Source organism: Sipha flava, unplaced genomic scaffold, assembly GCF_003268045.1.
Source record: "Sipha flava isolate LNK unplaced genomic scaffold, YSA_version1 290_pilon_pilon, whole genome shotgun sequence".
NCBI lineage: Eukaryota > Metazoa > Arthropoda > Insecta > Hemiptera > Aphididae > Sipha > Sipha flava.
The window spans coordinates 15,932-43,662 of NW_020272961.1; the positions used below are offsets into that span (position 1 = coordinate 15,932).

The 27,731-nt window shown below is 33.8% G+C and overlaps 1 protein-coding gene across 2 annotated transcripts; it reads right to left on the reverse strand.

Moving 5' to 3' along the window:
• Positions 1-27,731, reverse strand: LOC112685782 (protein patched). 2 transcript variants are annotated; one of them, XM_025557766.1, is made up of 19 exons: positions 27,502-27,731; positions 8,273-8,465; positions 7,977-8,184; positions 7,829-7,898; positions 7,666-7,763; positions 7,469-7,586; positions 7,293-7,385; positions 4,174-4,295; positions 3,956-4,103; positions 3,745-3,882; positions 3,519-3,677; positions 3,310-3,405; positions 2,830-3,234; positions 2,318-2,762; positions 1,491-2,227; positions 1,288-1,427; positions 1,116-1,215; positions 794-1,051; positions 1-396 (listed from the first exon to the last, which is right to left on the reverse strand). In XM_025557766.1, exons 1-19 carry the CDS (start codon positions 27,571-27,573, stop codon positions 115-117), a joined length of 3,882 nt encoding a protein of 1,293 aa, XP_025413551.1. In that variant the 5' UTR covers positions 27,574-27,731; the 3' UTR covers positions 1-114. The 2 variants fall into 2 exon arrangements, with proteins under 2 accessions (XP_025413551.1, XP_025413550.1); XM_025557765.1 differs by lacking the exon at positions 27,502-27,731 and adding an exon at positions 12,203-12,289.

Sequence of the window (27,731 nt, forward strand, 5' to 3'; positions counted from 1 at the left end):
TACACAGTATTTTGAGCAATTTTACTAGTCAAGAATAATTATATCAATTTGTTAATAATAAAAATAAATTAAAAAAAAAAAAAAAAAAAAAACAATACAAATTGCACAATTATATCAGTACCTAGTATTATGGTGGCGTTTATGCCTTTTTGGTTGACGGTTGTTGTGATGATGTTTGGATGACGATTTATGCACACACGGCTGTGCAGCGGCACTCATCACATTGCCATCAAGCTCAAGTTCAAATTTGGCAGTCACTACACACCTGGTTGGTGCTGGAGAAGCCTGAGTTGACACTGTAGGCACAGACTGAGTTCGTTGTGGTGTTTCAATATCGGATCCACTGTCTGTACTATAATCGGACTGACTTGATGGTGATGGTGCTCTTGATGATTGCTGAAAATTAAAAAAATAAGTAAATATATATATATGGTTTAAACAGATATAAATTATTCGGAGAAAATATTCAGAAATATTATATGTTCAAAAATAAATAAAATGTCAAACCCAATAATTTTTAAGAGCTGTTTTTAACTGATATTAACTTAAGCTCATTCAAAAGCTCTTATCTATGTAAATACTATATACTATTTATCTAATGTACTTTTTCATTCTATAAATTATAAATGTGATGATTTTAAAATTAAAAATTAAAATAAAATATTGAGATATTGGATTTTAATTGTAGAAATATAAGTATCGAGAAATCTATACAAATACTCAAAATTAATTTATTAATATTAGCTTATTTATATTTTTAGATTATTAACATATCAAGTTTTGTTTTACTTACTTGTGACTTGGTTGTTTCCACATTATTTAGAGATGTGGAATGATAGGAACCTGATTCTTCGGCAATAGTAGACAATGATCGACGAGTAAATTTTTTGCCCTGTTTTTGGTGATGATTTTTGTGGTGATTTTGCTGATGGTGTGATCGATTAGATGGTGGCGGAGGTACAGATTGTCTGATGCTAGTATACCGAGCATGTTTTTTGATTGGTTCTGGTGAAGGTGTACTTATTCTGTCAGTATACTTCAATGGTATTATCTATAATGGACAAATATTATAATAAAATAAACTTTATTATTATTTAATGAAACACTGAACAAACCTCTGGTGGTGGGCCAAACATGGATAAGAATACTGGTAAACATACAAGGCCGTTAAACAAGCCAAATACAGTACTGGCAATTAACATAAGGAAATATGACCTGTTATGAAAAAAATCAAACATTTAAAATATGATCTCTGGAACATGCAATCATTTTTTAATAATTACTTACTTTGACACATAGTTGTTTTGGAAAATTAGCATTATAACTGCAACGACTAATGTGGCTCCAGATTGAAGAACTATTTTTGACATGTGATCTACCGACAAATGAGTTCGTCTTTGTCTGTCGCCAATACATGTGACAAAACTCTGTTATAAAATTATAAAATTAATTTTCAATTTTTGTAATCATTAATCATTTATTACACTTACCAAGGAAAGATGAACAGTGAATGTTATTCCAGTACCCATGGTACCAATTAATAGCACAACAGATATGGCGCTGAATTTTATATCAGCAAATCCCATAAAGCCCAAAATCTGAATGACCAATACAGCAGACATGAATAAAGTTATTAGGGCAGCTCTGACATTGCATAGGAACAGTATACAAATTAAAAACAAAAACAAAAACGTAAACGTCATGGCCACACATAAATATTGACGGAGCTCTTGATATTGTTCCCAGTATACAAAAGGAATGCCTGAGGGGTAGTTGGGAAGTCCACGCTCATCAAAATGTTTACAAATACCGCGGACAGTTGATATAAATTTGGTTATTATAGATGTTTCATACAAATTGCTGGCATAAAATGGCATTTGTGCATATATTATTGGTGATGATTTGACAATTTGTAAATCATAATCATTGGCTACGTGTGTCCAATGACGAGGTTCTGGCCTAATGTTGGCTTGCGATGCACCATACGCTAAAATGTCATTAGATACCCAGGCAGTCAGTAGATTGTAAAATGTTTCTTCATTTATAATGCCATTTTCATTGACTAGTCTAGCATTTAATACTAATGATTTATCAATGGGATTATCACTATTGCCCGTTTGGACGAGAAGCTTGTAACCTAGGATGCCATTTTCCGATGCACATGATTCCCATCCTTCTTGAGTAATGCATTTTTTCGCCCAGTCTTTATCAAATGACTTTTGCAACCCTACAGGCAAATCAAACATATTAAATTTAATAAAACATAATTAAATTTAATTATAATAAATGCTTCATTATTATTACAATAATCAATTACCTAATAACCATTCTTTGAACAAGGTTAGCCACATCTGAGGCAAACCACCATTATCATTTTTCAATATATTAGGAACGCGCATGAATGCATCATGATATTCGTACAGTAATTTTTGGTTGGTTGGATACTCAAAATCATCTTGTGTCACTGCATACATATTGTAAAAGCCAAACATCTGACCATATGTCCCCAGAAACTTTTGCTCATTTGTGCCACTAGGCACCATTTCAGGCAATGTTAGACCGGCTTGTATCTTGGTAATACCCCATATACTGATTCCCATTATTACAATAAATGCTAAGATGACCTGAGTACGACATGAACCAGTTGTCAAATGTTGAACATATTTCTGGGCAATATCTTTAGGTGTCCAGTTACAACAATGGGTTTTTGTTACCATTGGCAAACCATCTTCACAATCAGAACTAGAATCTTTAAATTCTTTCTAATAAACAAAATAGGAAATTATTATAGTTAATTGAGTTTAATATAACTGCAATAAAATTACTAACCAATAACAAATTTGAAGAAGTGTGGGAAGGCATATCTGATTTGGAAGTAAATTGTAGCATTTGATCGCCAATTGTACTTGCTGTTCTTGAAGAATTATTATTGTTAAAAAATGGCCATTTTAGATCTTCAGATGGAAAACAACAAAATATATCAATTCTTGCACTTCTTCTTCGACGTATATCAAAGCTGATGAGAGATGTAACACCAAAAAGTGTAGTAACCAAAACAAATAAGACCAATATGGCAACCTGCAAGCAGAATGCTCGCAATGCAGGAATTGGTACAATAGCAGCAGTAAGGAAAATTGATATTATAATGAAGGATGTCATTAGTATATTTGTTCCAGTATTTTTTAATACTAAGCCCACAAGTTTTTTTCCGATATGAACATTGTATTTTTGTGCCTATAAAAATAATAAAGACATTAGAAATATAAATAGAAATATTTTCAAAATAATATTCTAGTATAGTGTACTTACAGTATGAATGAATCCACGATTTGATAGTCTTTTGTAACTAAACATTAACAAAAACATGTTGTTTACTCCTACGGCTGATGAAATTGATATAACAACCTATACAATTATAAATACTTTTATTCTCAATACATTTGCACATACAATAATTTTAATTACATTAATATATATTGTATTATTTTATATATGTATAATAAATATATTAGACTTACAGCAATGGTGGCGGAATGAATTTGAATTCCAATTAGACAACAGAAAGCAATACCAGATGCAATTGATAACAATATTAATAAAAGACTGAAAAGACCAATGACTAATTGAGATCTGACAGCATCGAATATATTTATTTGCACAATACAAACATAGAGAACCTAAAAATGTTGATAAAATTTAATTAATAAAACTATGCTAGTTTCTGAAAAACCATTAATAACTTACCATTATAATACATCCAATATAAATTAATTTTGGATTCATGAAATCATATTGGCTTAATAAATCATTGAGTAGCATTGTTGAAAACGTATAGAAGTCATATGGTTGCATATTAGGTTGTTTGAGCATTTTTTTTACTTCCTGTAATCATCCAAAATATATCCATTTTTAGAATTAACTAATTAGACATTTAAATTATAAAATCTATGCTAACCTCATTAAATTTCTTTTGCCATGTTTTGAGCACCAAAGCAGCCTTTTCTTGGTCCCATGAAAAATGTAAGACTTTATAGCTTTGCGACCAAAATTCATACAATTCTTTCTCACCCATAAGTTGTAACACAGATTGAATTGCCTCAGCACTGTATATTTAAAAAAAAAACCCGTCAATAATTGTAGAGAATTAATTGTAAGTGTTATATAAATAATTACTTTTGAATGTATCCAGTTTTGTTTTGAGTAATACCACCCAAAAGCAACTCCTTAGGCCAATGCATATATTTACTAGCAAATCCTCTACAACCGTTCGCCAATTCTGCACCAATATCTGGTATCTGTAAATTTATTATAGTATTAAAATATAGTTTCGAAAAATACATAATACTATGAACCTTAAATAATAACCTTGTTCGTTTTTTTCAATCATTATATTTTACCCCTACGACAGTATTACAGAGTTTTGTTACTAATAAAAATAATAAAGTTATCATTTACAACAAGGATGTGGGTGCAGGAAATGTGGGCGTTGATCGTATCCCCTTCATCATATACGCCTTGTTAGAATAATAATGTTCTAATTATATTACACGATCGGCGTATACCGAGTATATGTACTATTTGCTTTTGTGAACGGATTAAATAACAGTGCATTGTATAAATGTAGCACACACGAATATAAAACTGTTAAGGATTTAAGATAATAATAATTTAAACTTGACGTAATACTCAAACTATTATGTTCTTCAATTGTTCAATTTTTCAAATTGTATAGAAAACAATTTTAATAATATGACATAAAATTATGAAATTATTATAGGATACTACTTGGTAAGTTCAAAAGTGGAGTTTTTTGTAAATTATTATTATTTTTTTTTTACAGTAAACATATAAAAATACAGCGTAACTGTGAAACGAATACTCGTAGTAGGTAAACCCAATATATCACGAAGACACGAGATGGAGATTATTGGTTATAATCATAGTTTCAAATATTTTTACACGGCGTATTGAAATATGTTTCAATTAAAATGTACGTTATTGTATCGATTGTATTATAAAAGTGACAATTTATACGTTCTTCCGTTCTTGGCTTTTTCAGAAAACGTCAAATGTCGTTCTTCATGTTGACCGAGACTGCAGCGATAAAGCGATTGTAAGACGTCGTTTGTGCTTATCAAGAACTGAATACAAGAAAAGTGAACTAACAAACGAGGCGCGAACCACCATAAAGATCGTCGGCATTTTTTCAAATTGTTAAGAATCGCAAAATTTCACATTATATGGTTACTCCGTGGTGTACACCACACACACACACACACGACGGTGATTGAATGCGTATACATAATAATAATGTATTAAGCAATATATTATACATCGGTGTAACTCGATCTGACTCACAATGTGAAATCTCGCTTTGTGAGATTTTCCATTCATATGAGGTTTGGTCGACGGGACAAGAAGACCCCGGCGACGGTGCATGATATAGGCCCTTCAAGAATGTGACTTAACACGGCAGTGACGACGGCAGGTGAACGGACGATTTTCGTTACACATATATATGTGTATATTTTTTTACGCGGGTGTTTATATTGCACGCGGAGATCGAGAAGAGGAAGGGGGGGCCGTTAAATTATGATCAGGTAAGTCATGAGCTAGTGTTACGAACGGGGGGGAGGCTGACTGTCGTTCTAAGAAAATACCGAAATAAAAATATATAAAGATTCGAGGAGCAGGACGAAGCTGTTCGGGTTTCATTACGCGCACACACACATACACATGCGCACCGCACAAACGCGAGAGCGCGCGCTCAAACCGAAAGAGATGAGGACCTCCCACGGAGTGAACCGGCGCTGAGTTGCCATTTACTCGGCATGTACAAACGCCAAAAATAATATAAAATATTATTGTGATTTATTGTTACGATTCCGCGTGCTGCGTGAACGTGTCGCGAAGAATGGAAAAAATTGTTTTTTAACAAATTAGCCCACCAGTATCGTAAGACCACCTCAAACAGCCTATACGTTCGACATGCATCTGCGTCGTACGTCGCAGAATGCTACTATTTAGCGCTTAAAACAAATTAATTACCAAATTCCGATGCAAAAGGTTTTTTTTTTTTGAACGTGTTTAATTAGAAAAAAACAACAACAAATACAAGCTTACATAGCACAACAATTTTTTTTCTTTCGAAAACGAGTAAATAAATAAATCTGGCGATAAGTTGAACGCGTAAAGCGAAACGTTTCAATCGATTCGTAAAACGTGTACATTTATATGGATACGCATTTTTTCGAATACCGCAATAAAAATCAAAAGTAAGGTGATATCGATGGTTTTCTTTTTTTTTTTTTTTTTATGCGAAGGAATGTCTGGGTGTTGTGCATTGTGTACAGCCCAAGGCATAATACCTTAACCGTAATGAAGGCATCACCGACCAAGAATGATGGCTCCAGAGTGGCGTGTGTGGTCTTCGGGTTCACCGGTATACCAACTTCAATTACCCTGGGCACCAGAGAAGAATAAAGAAAGAGGGGAGAACGAGCGAGAGTCTGGTTGTTTTTATATATGCGTGCGTGTGTATGTGTGTGTGTGTGTGTGTGTGTGTGTGTATGAGTATGTGCGTTTGGCTATGACAAGACATGAATAGGTTCCGGCGAACACAATGCCTCCCAAGAGGTCTTTGTTATGCAAATAAGTTAAACATATATGTTGTCTGGAGGGGCTAAATGTTACATATTGGCTAGATACACTACCTAATAAGTAACATACAACTTATGATCGAGAAGAAGAACATACAACACGAATATAATGCATAGATGTTTCGAGTAAATGACGCTCGTTGCAGCACACTTATACTTTTCCTTTTTAAAAATGATTGACCTAGAAAATCATAATAATGAGGCGGCCTATACGAAAAAGTTCCCATTTATTTTTACTAGTATAATGAACTACAGACGTTCTTCCACATCGATGTTTATGTTTATAAATATTCGATTAGTATGCAAAATAGGAAAAAAAACCATTTTTTAAATTAATTTACCGTAAGATTTACCTCACATTGCGTGTAATTACGCGTATTTGGTAATTAATACTCAAAATACTTGAGAGTAATAATTTATAGCCGTTAGTTTGCAATGAATTACACTTAAAATACATAATGCAGATTATGTGCCAGTACCAGCCCAACGAGTCGAATTAAAAACAAAATAACATGTTAATATATATGTTATTGAGCACTAAGATGATTGCAATTGCTTACAAATAAGTCTAGTTTTAACTAACTTTTTTTTCATAATAAGTACTCATTTATGTAATAAATGTATTTAACTTACTCTTTTGGATTTCTTATTTGGAGCTGTTTCTGGACAGTCTGGATCTTCCGGATCTAAGCATAGTTTATCTTGGTAACCTGAATTGATTCCCGCCTAAATGTAAATTAATATTAAAGTACTGTTTTTATAGTACAATATAATAATGTTGTGTTTTTAATTTAACACCGGATACTTACTCGTTTCATGTAAGTTTCTAACATATCAAATGGAAAACTATTGTCTCCCATAGCTCTTATAGATTTCATCAAACTCTGAGGATTTAAATTAGTCCATTTAAGACCTGTTCCAAAACCACTAAATGAAATAAAAACAAAATAATTACATATAAATATAATTTAATAAAAATAATAACGAGATTAAACATGTTACTTACGGGACTACTACAGGAGTTTCTGGACCCAAAAGTTTAGAACCTTCCCAAAAACAATCTAAAGGAGTTATTATTTCACAAGGCATCATATTTTCAAAAATCTATGGGAATTAAAAATGTGTTAATTATTTAATTTTTACCGTGCTAAAAAAACGCATACACTTACAGTATCTACATATTGAACTTCGAATTCCGGTGGGCTGGGCGACAAGCAAATGTCTTTAAGACCCCATGTCCTGTTAAAATGAGAAAACCATTAATATATTTCCAAATATATTCAAAGCTCGGAGATAACATCAGCGTAGTATACTTACACGTCAAACAGATTGACTGTGACATGGGCGGCATTTTTAAGGAGTTGCAGGTGGGAGAGCAGGGCTTTTCTATGAAGAAGCCGCTGTTGAGGCATTTCCGGAGAAGTACCCTTCTTGGCTGTCTGCGTGACCAACACATGTATGGCGCTTTCGGTCTCTCCCAGCGCCTTATAGGAGTATTGTAGTTCCATTTCCAAACGTCCTCCCGCTGTACATAATAATTAGATATAACCCGATTTTGATTACACATATACACGTTACACGAAATCTATGTGTCAAAAATTACAACAGCTTACATTCAACCCATAACTGATTAAACTGGGAGTTTCCGTCGAACGCTTTGAATCCGGCCAACAGAACTCCGAGGCCCAACAACAGGGGCAGGAAGTATACATGTGTCTTGCGATGAATTGACCTGCCCAATCGCTCCAGGCAATCTTGTAGCCAAGCTCTGAACCGCACAGCGCACAAACGTCCAGCAGCCTTACCCTGTAAATCGCACATCATACGTTATAAATACATATATATTTAACGGCCTCCCGTTTTTAAAGAACAATGTTCAAAGGAAATGTGCACCGATTTAATCACGGCAGTCGGTTAAAACAAATGCATATGTTAAGAATAAAACAAGATGAACATATCTCACTCGACATCGAAGCGGTATAAAATATTACAAAAAAATATGTTTTCGTTTGAATAGAATATGAGAACCACTGTTTCACGATCAGTGGGAGCAATGTGCCAGCTGGATGTTACTTCCTCGACGCTAGTGTATACACATACGTATAATATAAATATATATGGGGACCACATTGTGTTGTGTGAAGTCACGAGGACCACCCAGACATCTCAATCGCAAGGAAAAAAGAGAGGCTGGAGGCTTGGTTGCAACATATAATCATTCTTGGTAGCAATGAGCTGTCCTGATGCACCGCGTGCGCGCGCAAGTGTGTGTATGTGTGTGTAATAGAATGACTGTTTTAAAAACATGCCGAACGCTTAAGATTTGGGTCAAAAAAAAAATAAAAAATAATAATAATAATAATAATACCTACACTTACCTTCCTGTTTTAAAAGCTATAAATTATTACGGCTATCCGCGTGTCATTACAACTTGAGTCCGTATATGACTATATAATTGCGGTTATTATAATATATACAGGAACGTTTGTAAATCCGTATTTAATGGGTTATTAAAACGTCTAAAAGAATATAATATTAAGGTATAGGTTGTAAGAGGTAAGCTAAGAATGGGTAAGTATACACCTGTAATCGATTAATACGATGTTGATGATACGCAATATGCTCATCGTGCAGTACCCACAGACCGTGGTTGAAGTCTTCGTGTACTATTTTATTGGGACAATATTTTTACTGAAACCATAATGCTTATTTCTCAGTTTCGTTGGAATTAGAGTACTTATTAGGTGCTTGTATACATTATTTATACAGGTTTAGATTGTATACGAAATAACCCAATTTTAAAAATGTATTTAATAAATACACATTCGTCGAAAGGAGTTTTTATTCGGTTATATTTTCCAGTGAATATTTAAACTTTTTTTTCTAATAAAGTAACGACAATAAGGATGGATTACACAATGGTAAAATAGTATTATATTTATCCAAGGCAAAAAATAAAATAATCGCACATAATTTTATTATAGCAGATACAAATGGTCTAATCAAACTATTATTATTCATCAGCAAAATAACTGCAATATTTTATTTGAAAAAAATGAAACTATTATCATATTATTACGGAAGATTTAATAGCTAATAGAAATTATAACTCACATGTATGTTTTATACATTCGTTTATATAAAAACTAGTTAAATACACTGAATTGAAAAAGATCCATGCACTGTTTAAGAGATGCATACTATCATTTTTTTAAGTACTTTGCTCTAAACTTAACTAACCTTAACTATAAAAAAATCGGACCACATGAAACAATGAAGAAGTTGTTATCTCTCAACAGCTTCCAATAAATTATAGAAAAAATATTCAAAACTGATCAAGACAGAATCCTACAGGTGGCGAAGTAAATTACTAAATTAACTTATAAACAGTTCTAGAGACTTGAAAATTCCTAAAGTAGTAAAGTTTTCAATAAATATAGAGCATTTTGGATTAAATTACATTCAAATTTTTGAAAATGAGCTGTTCTTTTAGATTAATATCATATTCGTATTTGCTAACTTAATTTACAGACTTGATATAAAGTTAATAATTTAATGTAGTGTCTATATATATATTAAAATGTTTCAGAGATTCACTGTTTAGTTTAATTTTTTAGTTTTGTTATTTATAAGCGTTCAAAGTTGGAAATATATGACATGTAGGTATTTTACAAATAACAATATATTATCGAAGATATTAATACGTTTTCAGATGTTAAGCGGAACGAAGGAGCTATTGTTAAGCGAACAATAGCGTATGGTGGTTTTGATCGCGCCTTATACTACTGACATTCGGGGTGGTAAAAATTTCAATAGTGAACCACAAATTGTACTGACATTATTGAGCACACTTTGGAGACGTCTAAATTACCAAGTTTTCGAGAAAATAACATTAAAAACTGATCGAACAATTAATTGAGCAATTAAAAAACTTCATTTGGGCGTTTATAAAAAAAATCTCAATTGTTTTTGGGAAACTGAACACTCCGTTCAAAATAGCTTATTAAATGTATAATAACGAAGGTACATTCAGCACTACAGCAGGCCTAGACGAATGCCACCATTTAGTATAACACCCGGTATAACATAAATTTATATATATATGTATATCAGGTAATTTATTTTTCTACCCACGCACAGGCGCATGTCGGAAGGGGTCTTCGGAGTACCATCAGACCGGCGCGACTAACGTTTGTCGGAAGATTTTAACGTTTCAAAAGATGAAAAGTAGGTAACCTACGATAAATAGTATGTTTAATGAACCGGCACACGTTTCCGACATTCGACACAAAGAGATACACGTACTCATACACACACATAGTATACAACTATAGTGTGTAATATTGAAACACGAAATCGGACACATTGTAAATGGTATATCCGCGTCCCGAGCGATTTTCGTCGCACAGGACACATTTCAAAGGACATACACAAGACAAACCAAAACGGAATTCTGACAAGCCGCATATAATTGGTTTGCATTTGGGAGGTCTGAAAACTCGTCGTGTATTTTGACATGCACGCGCAGCAGCAGCCGATGGTGTGGATTTCAATAGTGGATGCGACGGTGATCGCGAAAATGCGGCAGACTACGAAATACTTTATAATATAATATAATATGCGATTCGTTGCATATACACGGGACAGTTTTTTAATTTAATTACAAGTTCTAAATGGTGTTTTCCTATTAACTCATCACGGTTTAGTGCCAAAATAAGGAGGAATTACCAGACAAGCGCAGTAATTGATAACACCAGCAAGTAGTTACAGCGTAAGACGGCAATAAAATATAATTCGCATTTCACACGTAAGTACCGACGACGATGAGTACCGGAAACCGGACGTCCGGGATTAAAAACAACACGTACGCTGCACTGAGACGATAACCCTGAGCTGATAACGAATTAACTAGAGATCGAGAAGAGACGTGTCTCCGACCCGGCAGAAATCGCGGCCGATCCTTACGCCAGTAGCGTGCCGAGACTCGATAACTTTTCGATGTCAAGTCCGTTATTCATAGAATCCCAATCCCCAACAAGTTCTATTGAATTTAACCATGTTGTTATCATAATCAACTTGTACACCATTACTACAGTAAATAATTCAATTGGGTGCCCTCATAAATTATGTATTTTAGTTAGTAACATGCATTTCGTGATAGGGAATTCGTCACAATGGTAATACACCTCACGTGAGGTCAATATACGTAGTGTAAATTTCTTAATACGCCAGAGTGACAAATCGTGATTTTATTTTAATTATATACGGCTAGGGGGCTCGTAGGGGACGATTTGAAGACGCAAAGATATTTTAAACAGATGGTTCGTAATGGACGAGAGTGATCATGCGTGAAAACGCTTGTAAGGTTTTGCAGTTTTCAGTCGCAAGTCGACGAGCCCCGGTACTACACATACATACATGGAGGCATTCCATCCAAGGAGTTATCGTTAAGCGCCGGAAATCGATCCTACTGTTACGTCCTATGAAAACGTCCACCGAGACCGGCTTACGCGCGACGGCACGGATAAGTCGATAAAACGTACCTTTTCGATTTGTCTACGAGCGACTTGCGCATCCTGAAATGTGGGCCTCACGAACAGGTCCAGTACAACGTGGTCGTGGTCGACCATATCTCCACTGCATCACTTTTGATCGAAAGTATCCTCATTAGGAAATAATAACGATTCGCGATTGCTCGGCATAAAAACCCGGCGGATGGGTCGCGCGAACGGTACGCCGACGATCACTGCGCGCGCGAGGTAAATGTAAGCGTCGGCGGCGGCTGGCGAAAGTCCGAGCGAAACGGATAAGACTTGGTCGCGGCACGCGTTCACTTGTTGCGCGCACCACACGCACCACATGCGAACCCAATTGCGACGGCGCGGTTTCTTTGTGATCGGCGCGCTGGTAATAAACCGCGCGCGCGGAATGATCGAGAAAAAAAACAAATGATATATATGTAAATATATCAATGAACAGGATCGAAACGGTACGGCGGTTGGTGAACTGACGACGGGACGAACGCACCGGAACGGCACACGTACGATACTGCCGAGAAAGGACGGCGAGTCGTAGGCGCGCGGAATGCCAAGTTGCACGTTCGACGGACGAACGTACCGGAATGGGAGTACGTAACGTAACGTAGGTACCTCCGGGAGACCTGCAAGACACTGATGCGCGTGCGCGCGCGTACCACCGTCGCCGCAGCAGCCATCCCGGTGGTCCTCGGCGGCGGCGGCGGCAGATGGCCGAATTTCTCCCACCCGGCGGCATCCCGTAACCGTAGCAGTGCCGGCACCGGGACGGAACAGAATTACCGTGCCACCGCGATAAAGTAACGCGCCGTAACGGAAATAATTTATTCTACGCGGTTCTGATTTTATAATTGTTGTAAAATAATATTTTATTCACCAATACCGTCAACGGCGAATTTCACGGCCGAATTGTTCTATTCAACACGTTTTCCGTACGTAAACTGATTAGATTCCCGAGAAATCGCATGTTCGTTACGCCTATACATGCAATTCATACGCGTGTGCCGCAACGACTACTGCACGCCGAGCGGGTGTTGCGTGTGTCGAATCCTCCTGGGGGGCTTTCCCCCAACTAAGGATACGCACGAAAACTGTAAGTAATGATTTCAAAGAGAAAAACTGATCGCATGTGTAACATCATTTTGCCGTAGAGAAAATCGAATGCTCGAGATTTGCGTAAAGATGGCAACGGAAAACGGAACGTCGTCGATTTTCAATTATTTTTTAATCATTTATCATACGTGATATTTCTTTAATCGATTTCCCTTAGTTTAGGGACTTTCAAATAATACAGTCGTCGTATTAACAAACAATTTCCTTTAAACGTACGAATTATACCGAACGCTATTGGCACGATTCTTAGAACTCCAGGATTTCAATCCATTTGCGTCACGAACATCTCTTTGGTTAACGGTCGAGTAAACACGTACAATTCCACGAGGCCCTGTACCTACACACCGTGATAAGAGTAATACAACGACACCCTCGAGCATCGTCAACGTTTTATGTACGGTCGGTACAGGTCAAATCGCCACACGTTCACGTCGCCATCATTATATTGTAAAAGCGAAGAAAAAAAAAAAATACACGCACGAAAACGATACGACGGTTGGTGGGCGATGGCAGGCCGAGTGCGGAAAGGCTGTGAAATGAAGTGTGCGCGATGAGCAGAACCCTATTCACGGGGTTCACTTTCAAGCGTGAAATCATACGCAGGAACATCTGCAATAAAATGTTGTGCCCCTCCGAGAGAATCAAACGAAAAGAAAAAAAAAACAATCGACCACCGGACCCGCCACCGCACACGGTCAAACGCATTATATTTACTTGCGACCACCGCCGCGTGACGAGTTCGCGTTCGCGTTTCCACGAAAACACGATTTCCGTGCGCGCGCGCCCGCGATTATTTATACCCCGAGCGTATTCGCGCGCACGCGTAACCAAACACAACCATGACGGTTGTTAAAGATGGTACGGAATGAAAGGTAAAAGGGGCGATACTGCCGCGAGAGTATACTATTCTTTCATCCGCAGCGGTATTATTTCAATCGAAATAAATCGGGAAATAAACTAAGTATATAAATATATATATTCAAAATCAAAACATTACAAACAGTATTCGTCAAACGTAAAAGAATGTTTTTAGTGTTCTTCATTCTATAATTCTTCAAATCGAAATGACCCCGAGGTCTTTGTTTAGTGTCGTAAATGGGCGAGGGTTTTAGAAGTTAAATTTTCTCCCCGAAATTTATAGTTGCTAGTCGTATTGCCGAAGCCATGAAATCGTCAGAAAAATAGCCGATTTCATTAAATCAGCAATTTCACGGATTCGGCGTTCTGTATACTTAAGAAGATCGAGTGATCCGCAATAGCATATAATAATATCACTGTACCTACGACACTATCCCCTCTCCCCTTCGGTTCCCGAGAAGAGACATGACCATAGATTTTAGAACTGTGCCACCTCAAATATGAATATTAAAAAAAAATAACAAACGTTCATTTTTGTATGTTTCAACTCAAACGGTAGGAAATACGTAGGTACGTTTTCGTCAACGTGGCTCGAGGTACTATTATACGTATGTATTTAAATACACATAATTTAATGGAGTACGTTGCAACTTGTATTGTTTAAAATATTTCAATTTTACGGTACACGAAATGGTTTGAAAGGTTACATTGAGTAGTTCGGATAGAAAACGAAATTTTTAACCCGACCTTCTAATAAACATTAAGATATATTATCGCTCGTAATAGAACTTCAAAACTATCCAAGACAAATATTTCACAGACTCTCGCACGTGTAAATTACGTACACATGCATTTCTATACATATATGTTTTAAAGATATTTAATTATACGAGGGTAATATAACTGGTACAATGATACGCCCGTGACAAAAAAAAAAACCACTTAATGCCAATTAAAATATTTACGCACCAAGGGCCTAAGGCACAAGCAATCGAAATGGCGCCTGATGCTTGATGTTATACTGCTGGATATGTATACGTATAAAATACAACTGCAGATGAATCGAATGAAACGAAATACAAACTGCAATTCGGGATATGTATGTGTGTGTATACATATCTGGGTACGGCATGTTGTTATTTAAGTTGCCTAAAACATCGATCTAGGTGTGTCTGTATGACGGTATAATAATATATCGAATACAAATTTATGTTATCAAAACAAGTTTTTTATATACTTTAATTCCCTAATAATATTTATATACATTAGCACGAACGGCTTATAATTCCTAAGAATTTCATAAAACACAGTTAATGTTTTGACAGTGTTCGGAGAATAATCCTTTTGAATTTTCAAGAGATAACAATTTCAAATATGACTGTATGAATAATTTAGATACATACATATTTTTACATACATACATACGAAAATCGTTTATTAACAAATAACATTATAACCATTATATACAGGATGGTTTATTTTTTCCCTCTAACAGCACATCATTTGTACAAAATAACTGTTCCACCCTGTTCCAGGGTTCCTTTTTTGAGTACGAATCCATTTGATACATTTAATTTTTATAGTGCAAAACTATGAAGATAATGATAAGTTTAAAATTAAATGACTTTTGTGTGTATACTCAATACTTGCTTTCAAAAGTATTATATACGTGAAATATATTATTCTTGACTCAACGTTATTGAAACCCATGGATACCTTGTGTGTAACAATACACAATATATGTTTACTATTGTAACGCAGGCAAAAGTTTACGGATATAGGTGCTGCCAGGAATTTTGTCTGGGGTATACTTTGTACGCTGATTTCTAAATAATGCTTAAATACTTGGGAATATTTTTTCAATTTGTATCACAGTCAAAAGTTATTTTAATTTTTTTCGACAGCTACAAAATAATTCGAGCAATCAAAAATCTGATATTAAAGTAGCAGTCTCTATAGAGATAGTAGTCTACAGATGTAATCACGAGTCTCTAAATTTATATTTAAAAACGTTGTATATATATATATATATATTTTAATTATAAATTTTTTTTTAAAAAGCTTTAGGGGTACAGGTGCATCCCCATATCACCCTCATGGCACCCATGCTTGTAAATAAACCTACGTATAGGTTGTAAGTTATAATTTTATGGGCTTATATAAATTCAAGTGAAATAGATAATATTTATTTATACATATACTGGTACTGATAACACTAATTCACGTTTATTAGTGTTGCAAACATTTTTGTTGATGATAGCCAATAGCATAAAAAAATTATGACCGCAGCAATAAATAAACATTACAAATTGATTATATTACGCTGAATACACTTTATACTTATTTACTGTCAACAAATTCATATATATTTTCTACGTACAAATTTCAATCAACAAGGAAAAAAGATGTTTTAATTTCCAAATAATTAAACACATAATAATTTCGAAATTTCATTAATTTTTTTATGATAAATATATGTATTATAAATTGTTATTTTTAAGTTAACCATGGCAGGATGTTTTATCAAAAATCCTAGCGTAATATACGAAAAATAAATCATATTTTTAGTAAATCTATATGTATAATAGGTTTATTTTGCTTCACTATATTATTGTATAGTTATTTATGTATGCATATAATATAAGACACTATTCAACTGAATACGTTCGATAAACAAAAATATTAATAAAACAGTAATTGTCAATAATATATATTTAATAAACACAACCGTTATTATGCATTCTCAATGTACAAGGAGAAAAAAGTAGTCTTTTAGTATTGCATAATATTATATATTATATATTATTATAAATAAATAACTGCACGTACTATAGTCACATGTCAGTTAAATACCCATTTTATTCGAGCATCATTAGTATTCATTATTTTTTTTTCGCAGCTGTTTATCAACCGTTTTATTAGCAATAATGTTTTGCGAGTAGAATATGTTATGCGGAAATGATGGACGAGAAATACAATTTTAATATATTTCATTTTGTATACGTATCAGTCATATAATATGTACATAGGCGTATTGTACGAAAACGGCATTTAAAAAAACTGAATTATGCGCACAATATTTTATAGCGATTGAATGTTTTTTTATATTTTCATCATCCGAGTCATTTCCATGTATAATATTATTGCTTATACATCGAATAGGCATTTTAATGTTAATATTAAATATTTTATGTTTAAAAACAAGAATGGTTGCGATTTTATGGGCGTTACTGAACGGGGATCGTTATAACAAAAATGACTCATGATTAGGATATTGTATGTATACATCGTTCCGTGTCCATAGTATGTGTATACATATAGTAATTACAAATAAGTATGTGTTCAATATAGTATAATAATAATTATAATGTTCATGTAACCAAATGTATACGATCGACAAAAAAATGCGTGTAATTATCGTCTGAAATTCAAATAAACTCGTAATTATTTGCCACATGAGCAAAACATTTTTCAGAACTGTCAAATCGATTTTGCGAGAATACCACAACGTATACACAAAATCATCATTGCAATATCATATCTTTCACACGCACACCATAACGTGTCGATATAATACAAAATAAGAACCTCGTTTTGGTAAAACTACAGGAAACCAGTCATTGGTTGACGGGTTGTCAGTGTATATAAAAGCCAAAACGGGCAGTCGGAAATGTCAGATGTTAAATTAACTACTCAGTTACTTGGTTAAGAAAAAAACCGATGTAACAAGAAATGTATAGAATAGATATTATTTTAGACTAGATATTTTAGCGACGAATGTGATGAATAAAATAATACAATTGATATTTGTAATGGAGTTTTAAAATTTCGGTACTGGTATACTCAACATATTATATAGTTATGTCCGGAAATTAGATAGCCATATGTATTTAAATTATACGCAGTAACGAATGTGGAATATATAGTAGAAATTAGATTATACATTACAGTAATTCACGGAATATATATTGGCTGAGATGAAAAAAGGCTCGCATTTATGCGTCTTATAGTTTAGCATCATTAATGCAAGTTACGTTACGGTGGTTAAATTGTACAAAAATAATTTCGGAGTACTACTTGAAATACAATGTATTCTGGGATAATCGATTTTGTATTTTATCAATCAGTATTGTAGTGTATATTTGAACATTACCCGAACTATGATTTTTTACTTTTCGGGTTCTTCATTCGCGAAAAAAAAAATGGTAAATAGATCAATAATCACTGTAAAATTTGCGACAAATAAAAAACCCTGTTTTTTTAATTTTTTATGTCAAAAGAATTAAAGAAAAATACTAAACGATTATAATATAATTGACAATTTTTAATATTAGAAAACACTGTTGTGAGTGAACAAAACCATGAAAATGCATTGAATCTTGGGATAATGATCGAACTACGAATTTTCGTACTGGCACAGCAATCAGCCCGCAGCACAACATTAGACAGCTGTATTAATAAGCTGGTGAACGGAATATAATATGTTTCCTCGACTATCCCGTGTGCTTTAGGTAGAAGAAGAAAATCCTTAAAGTAAAAGCTGAAGAGAGCGATGACTTCACGCTAAAACGTTCAGCTTTCTGCGCGTTACACACGGTGAGAACCCTGACACTTTACACAAATCAAATCTTACAAGTATTTTTACACTTATCATATAACTACGCACAGATCGTTATGTAAAACGCACGTGGCGTTGTACGGACGTTGTAATGTCGAAGAAAACTTATTTTACCGTGATTGATATCCAAGAGATGTAACCCGTCTTTTCCGCGGACGATGATCAAATATATTTAATACTATATTCAATGTCGCCGGCAAGCCGGAGCAACGCTCGTGTAGGCCACGTCTGCATTAATGCGGGCATTCGTGTGTGCGTGTTGGTAGGAGAAGGAGAAGGAGTCGGTTGGAAAATTCAAGAATTTATATCGGTGGCGGCTTTCGACGTCAAAAGCGGTACATTTGACACGGTCCGTTGGCCTCGCGCACGTACAACCAACACACACGCACACACACACACACACACACACACACACCGTCGTCGTCGTGTCTTCGTCGCCGCCGACCGTCATTCATTGTCAGCATATAAATACGGCATGTGTATATATACATGTATATACGGTAATTTGTGATTGTCCGTTTCCAGTCATTAGGACCGACCGGCAAGGATGCTGCGGCTCAGGCCACCATATCTTTAAAGACTTAATATAATATATATACATATATAGGTACACGTCTACGGATACACGTACCGTATACCGTATTATACCGCGGTTATGAAGGATAGCGGGGAGCAGGTCCTCTTGGTCGTCGCGCTGCAGTACGTACCATAATCAACGCCGAACAACAAATGTTATGCGCTTTATTATTATTATTATTATTATTATTATAGGCACGAATATAGTACACTAGATACTACATAAATACATAAATAATAATGTACGCTCAAATGTTTTGCCATTATTATCATCGTACTAAGGCTGTCGGCATTCCGTGAACAGTTGTTCTAGATTTATCGAAGCTCTCTCTATATATATATATATATATTCACCGGTATCACTGATTGAATTTTATTCGTGTTCGAATACAAAAATAACAATAATATTTACTGAATAAATTCAACAAATCGATAAAAATAAGTGGTATTTAACTTCGATAAGAAAGCAACGGCCGGATCTTGACATCCTCGAATATTTTCTAAACCTTCCAACTATCTTGGTTATCTTGGTTATCTACGGTATCGACTGCATAAGGTCGAGTTATATGGTTCGTTTTACGAATGTTTCGTTGAGAAAGTCCGCGTAAACGTGAATATGTAGAACCAGAATTCCAGTATAATACCATGACGTTCATTTTTAATCAATATATAATTCTATTTAACGAATTCCTCAATGTTAAGAATTTTTTTTTTGCTTCCCGTGAGACTTCGTTGTATGGAAGTTCCACTGTATTTGCGTTTTTATATGCACACGGTACAGACATTTCGTGAAAATAAAACAACAATAACGCGTTCAACAGTGATGTTCGTAAAAGAATATAATAATATATAACATTACATCGCATTAATTATACCAATCTGAGAGCCAACACGTTTTTTCATATTTTTTCTCCACTAATAATAGAAAATAATACAGCATACGTTATTAAACGCGCGTAATGTGACCGCGGCTATAATTGAAAGCCGATGGTACGCGGTAGATGTTATATGTGGTAGGATCAAAAATAATATCGTACTCAACTATAATATGTTTATTACAGTATATTACATACCTACAAATTGCCGTAGGTAAGCATGGTAGTAATCCGAATAAATTACCATTGCTGCGGAGCTTAGACCGCGGTCGCGTATACGTCATTTTTTTAGGAGAACCGTATTATTTTATTTTTTTTATTTTGTTACTCAATGTTATCAGAATTCGGTTGTCAAAATTAGATCATCTATGAGCTATTACAAAAATTAAATCAACATTTAAATAAGTTCAATTTCGAACACAACATTCATTCATCTAAAATGTCCAGTTTTATTGCGGTTCGCATATTTAATTTGCAATACTTATGATTCATTCATGGATGGACTTTAGAAAATAGAAGACCGTCGTTTGTGTCCAATAATTAATATTTTAAACGCAAAACAATGCACGCACATAATAGTTTTATATTATTAAAAATATAAATATATTGTATTGATGAAAGTTATTAATCTTAGCGTATATTTTTATATTTATTGTAATTACAAGCCGAAATACTCTAACAAAACATTTCGTATATTACTTTTTTGTTCCAAGACGAAATTATGGTAGTGATGAGTGTAAGGCGGCAAACATTAATCGAAAGTCGTGCAGTAATCCAAAAGATTATTATTATATAATGAATGCGTTCAGTAATATAATAGTAATAATAATAATAATAATAATAATAATAATAATAATAATAATAACAATATATGTATATATATATATTTATTGGTTTACTACGTTGATAGAATTTAATCGTTTTTTTTTTTTTTAAAGTAAATAATCCATTTCAAAGAACAACGAACAAAACAGTAATAATAGTGTAAGTATCAAGCTTTTTTTATAGTTATTGTTTATTTTAAAAAAACATTATGTTTTGAGATATACCTATAATTTACGTATAAACCGAAGACATTTATTGCTTTAATGATTCGTCAACTTTATGAAAATGCGATTTTCTTATTCAAAAAATATTAGTATCAAATGTATATCTGGTAATAGAACGTTTTAGTGGTCTTATAACATATTAAACACCAGTTGATATGTTTAACCTTTACAAGAAAACAAATTTTTTAGTACCAAAATCGGTCGACTGAAAAATCAAAAATTTCTCAAGTATAATGTATAAAACGCTTTTTTTTTTTTTTAGAAACGTGAAATTGAATAAGCAAGATTAGAGATTTGGTTTATGTGTTTACTCATATTTCCCGGGTGGTTCTTACTTCAACAGGTTGATCGTAATCAGATAGATGTAGTTAATTTCTCACGCACCTCACTATACATATATTATATATAGTTGCTCGTGGCTTGTTTATCACTCGGTTAGTATTACATAGTATACTACATAGGTTTAGAAAAAAATCTTAACTCTGTAGATCGCGTGATGGAAAAACCAGTAAAGAAATAGATCACCGAATAGATCTTATAAGAATTTCTATAACATACAGCCAGGACAACAGCAGGACGCTGTCCTTCATATTTTGGCAAAACTATGAAATATTACCAGGAGGTAAAAAAAAAACGAAATAAAAAAAGTGTTTAACAAAACTTTGGTTCCCATAGCCATGTTGCTCAGAGCTACGGAAGTTATAGACATTTAATGGCTCATAATTTTGGAATTTGGTACACGAGTATTTCTTCAAGGCCAATTCTTGAAAATATATTTAATATTATAAAACGGCCTGGCCGTACATTGTGCGTATAAAAATATCCCTCAACAGATGAAACTAAATTGTATATAGACTATATACAGAACATAACCATATTTCTCAAGAAAATAAAAATATTACGTTTTATAGATTGTTTATACTTCACGAAATGCACTAAAAAGTTTAAACCTCCTTGTATAATATATATTTAACGAAATATGAAACAATGAAACTAGCTCATTAATATTATAAAGCGCAATGTCTGTCAAATTTCTAGTTTTTATCTAAGACACAAGACCAAATTGGATCTATACAGCCATGCGCCTTTGTATTTATTTTACTTGTATTTCATAGTATATATGCATTCGGTTGTATTATATTATTCATATGTGCTATCATAATTCGTGTAATCATGTATGGTTTCATAAATCGTTTTAAAACCCAATGCACGTACATCGCGTATAGTAGTAGAATGTAAGGGTGGTCCAATACACCGGAACGTCCTGAACCACTAATTTTAATATTAACGATAAGTGTATAATGTTTTAAATATGTTAAATACGTGTATAAATTATAACCGATTATTATATTAGTACGATGGATTTAAATAAACACTACCTACTTCACAAACGTCTTTTTTATATCATCACGAACGTCCGTAATACGAACAGAACACACGAGTACGAGAACATTTTATTTTATTAGTATAATATTTCATGAATTACATTTACGAAAAGCCTAAATAAACAACAACGAGAATAGGTACGCACGTGAGTTTATACCAATACAAACGAAATGAACATCTCAGAAATTCTTGTTTGTTCGGTACGGAGGTATATGGAAGTAAATTCAAAATGTACATTGCATCACGGGATTCCGTTCGCATGGCATGTATTATAATATTATAACAACACGGTTATCCCTAGAATGCCACGTTTCCGGGGTGCGCGTAGTGCGTATACTTTGCAGATAAACCATGTACTCGCAGAACACGAAGAATCGAAAAGGGGTGTAACGCGCGCGTTTGTACGAATCTATATGCGTGTACAAAATATATAGGTATATAACCTGTATGCGTGTACTAATACGTATATAGTATTCGTATCAGGCGAAGGATTAAAAGGATATTGTGTGAAGGCGTTTTGAGTCGTAACAAGTGGCAGATGGGTGGTCAATATAGATAGCTCTATACGCATACACACTACGCACACCGTACATACACACACACACATACACACATAATATATACGTATAAAATACTAACGTATGTATACGTGTATACGGCATAATGTAAACGAGGGTGTTCCACGTGTGTGGTCTCCCGGTCGGATAAACGAGCGCGCGCGTATAGGTTTCTTCTGGTAGCTGTTGCAGTCCTCTTACACACACACACACATATATATATATATTATATACATACATATCCTCTATAAGTAGTACTACATATAGTGGCTATATATACATATATATATATACGTATAGTGGCGCCGATGTTTATTTACATTTCCTTCCCTCTTGCTCATTCCTTCACACTCTTTCCGCACATATGCATACTACGTTAGCCCCACTCTCCTTATATTCCTTCCCCTTATCCCAACAAAACTAACTCGGAGCGTAATATAATATAATGTCGTGGTCGGTATACATACGGTATTCATATAGTATTATAGTTTATTTTTTCCTTTCAAATGATAATAAACGGATACTTATTAAATTGGTAAAGATTTTTCGATTTAATGAATTAAAAAAATATATATATACGAAAAACACACAAAAGCGGACACACGGACCGTATGATAAGGAACATGTATATAATTCGTTTTTAATTAATATGAAATGGACAACTCGCACAGGCTCGCATACGTATATGTATATTTATTTACACGTATGTTTGGGTATATAATATAATATATTGTCGTAAAACAGTCGGTGCCGACGGCCGGTAAACCTGCAACGAGCAATAATTCGAGTGTGGCATGTACGCGACCAAGACGTTTTACACCTTTTTATACACAATTTGTTATGCGCACGTTGTGTTTGTGTATACCGTATACATTATAATATATATAGTACACTCGGATATTATAATAATATGTATAATATTGGGTTTTCATCTCCTATATATATTTGTTTTATACAATTATTTATTCACACACGCACACACACACACACACACACACACACATACACTGTGCGCGTCCCACGGTAGCCCGTTTTCTTATGCGTACACGTCTAAAAAATTTACTACCAATCGTCGACACACGGTAGTTATATACTATACGTATCAATTACAAGGCGTGGCGACACTCGACATACGTTCAATGCGTACAAACAACTACACAAGTATATTACATATACGGCTCGCAGGAGCACCGGAATCGATGTATGGTATATTGATCTAGGACGGTTGCCCTATTGACGGATCCCACTCCCCATCATCGTATCCTGCGCACGTTCTTGTCAATTTTGTACAAAGGATTATCACAAAAACTTCAGTGCCCTGGCTAGATTTTTTTTGTTTTTGACCATTAACTTTCTATTGACAATAATAACTTCGGCCCCACTGCGTAGGAAAAGCAGTATACATGCGAAACATCGAGAACAATTTTGTATTTAACATCAGCATATACACGATACTAGGTATGTATCCGATTGGATAGTAAAATTCCAGTGAGTGTTATTATAAGTTGGATAAAACGCAAATGGACTATTAACATATACATATTATAAAAGGTACACTAGAAGTATAAGTATCAGCGTAATATATTATATTTTTGTATTCTTGAATGAAAACAATTGCGAGGTAGTCATCTTGATGAGCTGCTCACAGCTTGGACAGCACTTACAGAGTTTATAAATAAGGTTAGTTTTTTGAATCCCAAAAATACATTGAAATCAATCGAGTTAAGTATAGAAATGTATACTTTTTATATAAATACATTAAAAAATATATAATTATAGTAAATATTTATTCGAATTGTTTTAATAACCAATACCTGCAATTATAAAAACTTTATTGAAACGTTTCAAACATTTTTAAAATATCGTATTAAATGCTTAAGCTTTAAACCCTAAAAATACTCACTTATCAGAAAGTATATAAAATACCTGAATTGTAAGAAAATGTCAAGTAGAAAATAAATATGGAGTACCGAGTTACCACTAATTTTTATCACTTTCCAAATTGGATCCCAAAAATGATAAAAAACAATTTAAAAGTTAATTTCAATACGAATACCTTATAATGACGATTTACACGTAGATTTAGTATGTAACCTGACCGTATTCACTTGACCCCTTATTTCGAAATACGGTTAATAATTCAATGTCCATTAAACCAAATCAATCAACTGAATCGAATAATATATATTTGATATTTTAAAATAAAATGTATTATTTTATTTAAGTATTAAAAATCTTAAATTATTGTACGATTAAAAGATAGTGCATTCTTGAACTAAAATATAATCAAATCTACTTTTATTGTGCTTTTTGACTAATAAAATCAAGAAGTAAAATTTAAATATGGAAAGATAAATGTTTTAATTATATGCAGATTACTTTATCTCGTTTACCAGCATTTACCCTAATACAATACATATATACTAATATAAAGCAATTATTCGCTATTGTTAAAATTGCATTGATTAATTATTGTATTACTACCAGACGTTTGAATTATCTTGATACCTCGATATCCAGTACTCAAGGAATTCCTCAATATTTTTCAAACCAAAAAATTTTAAACTCAGCATATCTCTTACATATTTTTGTTTTTGTTTAAATCTTTAAAACAACAAGGTGTAAATATTTTAAGCAAAAATTTGTCATTAAAATAATGTAAAAGTATACATCTCTGGTCTTCAAAAAAATTGGTGTAACGTGTATACATTTCAAATATGCGTAAATTGTTTGCCGAAAATAGTGTGTGCAAAAATTATTCGAATACTGCAATTGTTCGTGCATACATTGTTCGCATGTTCAATGTATTATTAATTCAAATTAAGTTTATATAACTAATGATAAATTAAAATGTCAATAAATATTTTTTTTTTATAAATAATTTTATTCGTGTATATAATTGATAAATATTATAATGCATAAAAAATAAAATATAGTGTAGTTAAGAATTTTTCTACGTTTGTGGATGTCAATAAGAAGGTATATAGTTGTTATATTTGTAATTGAAAATCGTATGCAACACCACATAGATAGTCGATTTTTTTATAGTTATTATAATCTACATACTTTTTTTGATGGTGGTTCTTAATCCGCGACATGCTATTGAATTTTTAAACTATCAATATTTTCTTTATTTAGAAGTACATGTATAAATCTCTAAATTGATGGGTAATTGGATTAATAAAGTGTAGTCGAAAAAAAATTGAGATCACAAAATTTATTTTTTTTATATAATGAACATTTCCAATCCATTTTTGTTTTCGTTTGTTTTTCGTGGTAGAATATGCGGCTTTTTTGTATGAGTAAATTTGTACCCCAGTCACTTTTTACAGATTTTAAAGGCGTAATAATTTAATATTTATTACAGTAAAATAAAATTAGACTGAGAAAATACTGATTTTATGATACTGACTGCATTGTTCTATGATTTTTGTGACAGGTGTGAGTTAGTATTACGAGTAGTATTATTATGAATACTATTGCAGAACCTATTAGAAGTGAGATTGTTGTGTGATAAGTTAGCGATACGATTTCAAAACATATTTAAAACACGTCATATTTCACGCTCAATCAAATAGGTGTTTAAGATATATAATGTAAAATCGCATAAATATATGGTATTTTTTTACGAACAATTTATGCGGGAACAATTGGACGTGATACCATATATTTCGAATGAGTAATAATAATAGTAAAAATAAATGTGTCATACAAATTAAATACTAGAAAATAGATAAATTTGTCTGCAGTGTGTTTACAGTAATATTAGGTTCACGTGTAAGTGTAAACTGTATGTACCTAAATAGTACATGCATATACTATGGAATATAACGAATACGATCAAGCCGATTGTATTCGGTAGAGAAACGTACGAGTTTTTGTGCATTTTCTAAACATATGATTACACTTGAGTACAGAATTTAAGTATCCATCTAAAACGCGTGTAATATTTTCCAACCAGATGTCAGACGTACTCGTTGTTTATGCAGTCGCACCGAATAAAACGCGACGAGCCGCAGTCGATACCATCGGTATCTCGTACTGAATCGAAAAACCCGCGCGTAATCCGACATTTTCGAAACGCATGCAGTCGAGCAGTAATAAACGTACGTACGGATACGAAAAAAAAAGTGCAGCAAAACGAGAACTTACGACGCGCAGCTACACGGTGTACGCGCGAGGTACCGCGGGAGTCGGAATTCGGAGTGAGAGAGAATGAGAGAGAAAAAAAATAAATAAATCGATAAACCGCGTTAATTATTTAACGATCAATTACCTGCTGAACTCGATGTTTTGCGATCGAAGCCAATACTTGTTTGTAGTGTTCGGCGGGTAACAGCAGCATCATGTCTCTCACTCTCTCTCTCTCTCTGAGTCGGGTGAACTTCACGGTTACGCGACGTCGTTCACTACGGTCGAGCACGTGTCACGTGGCGTACAGGTCGGACGGACGTACGTTTGGCGCAAATGCTCCATGGCCAATTGTCACGCTTGTACTGTGCGGTG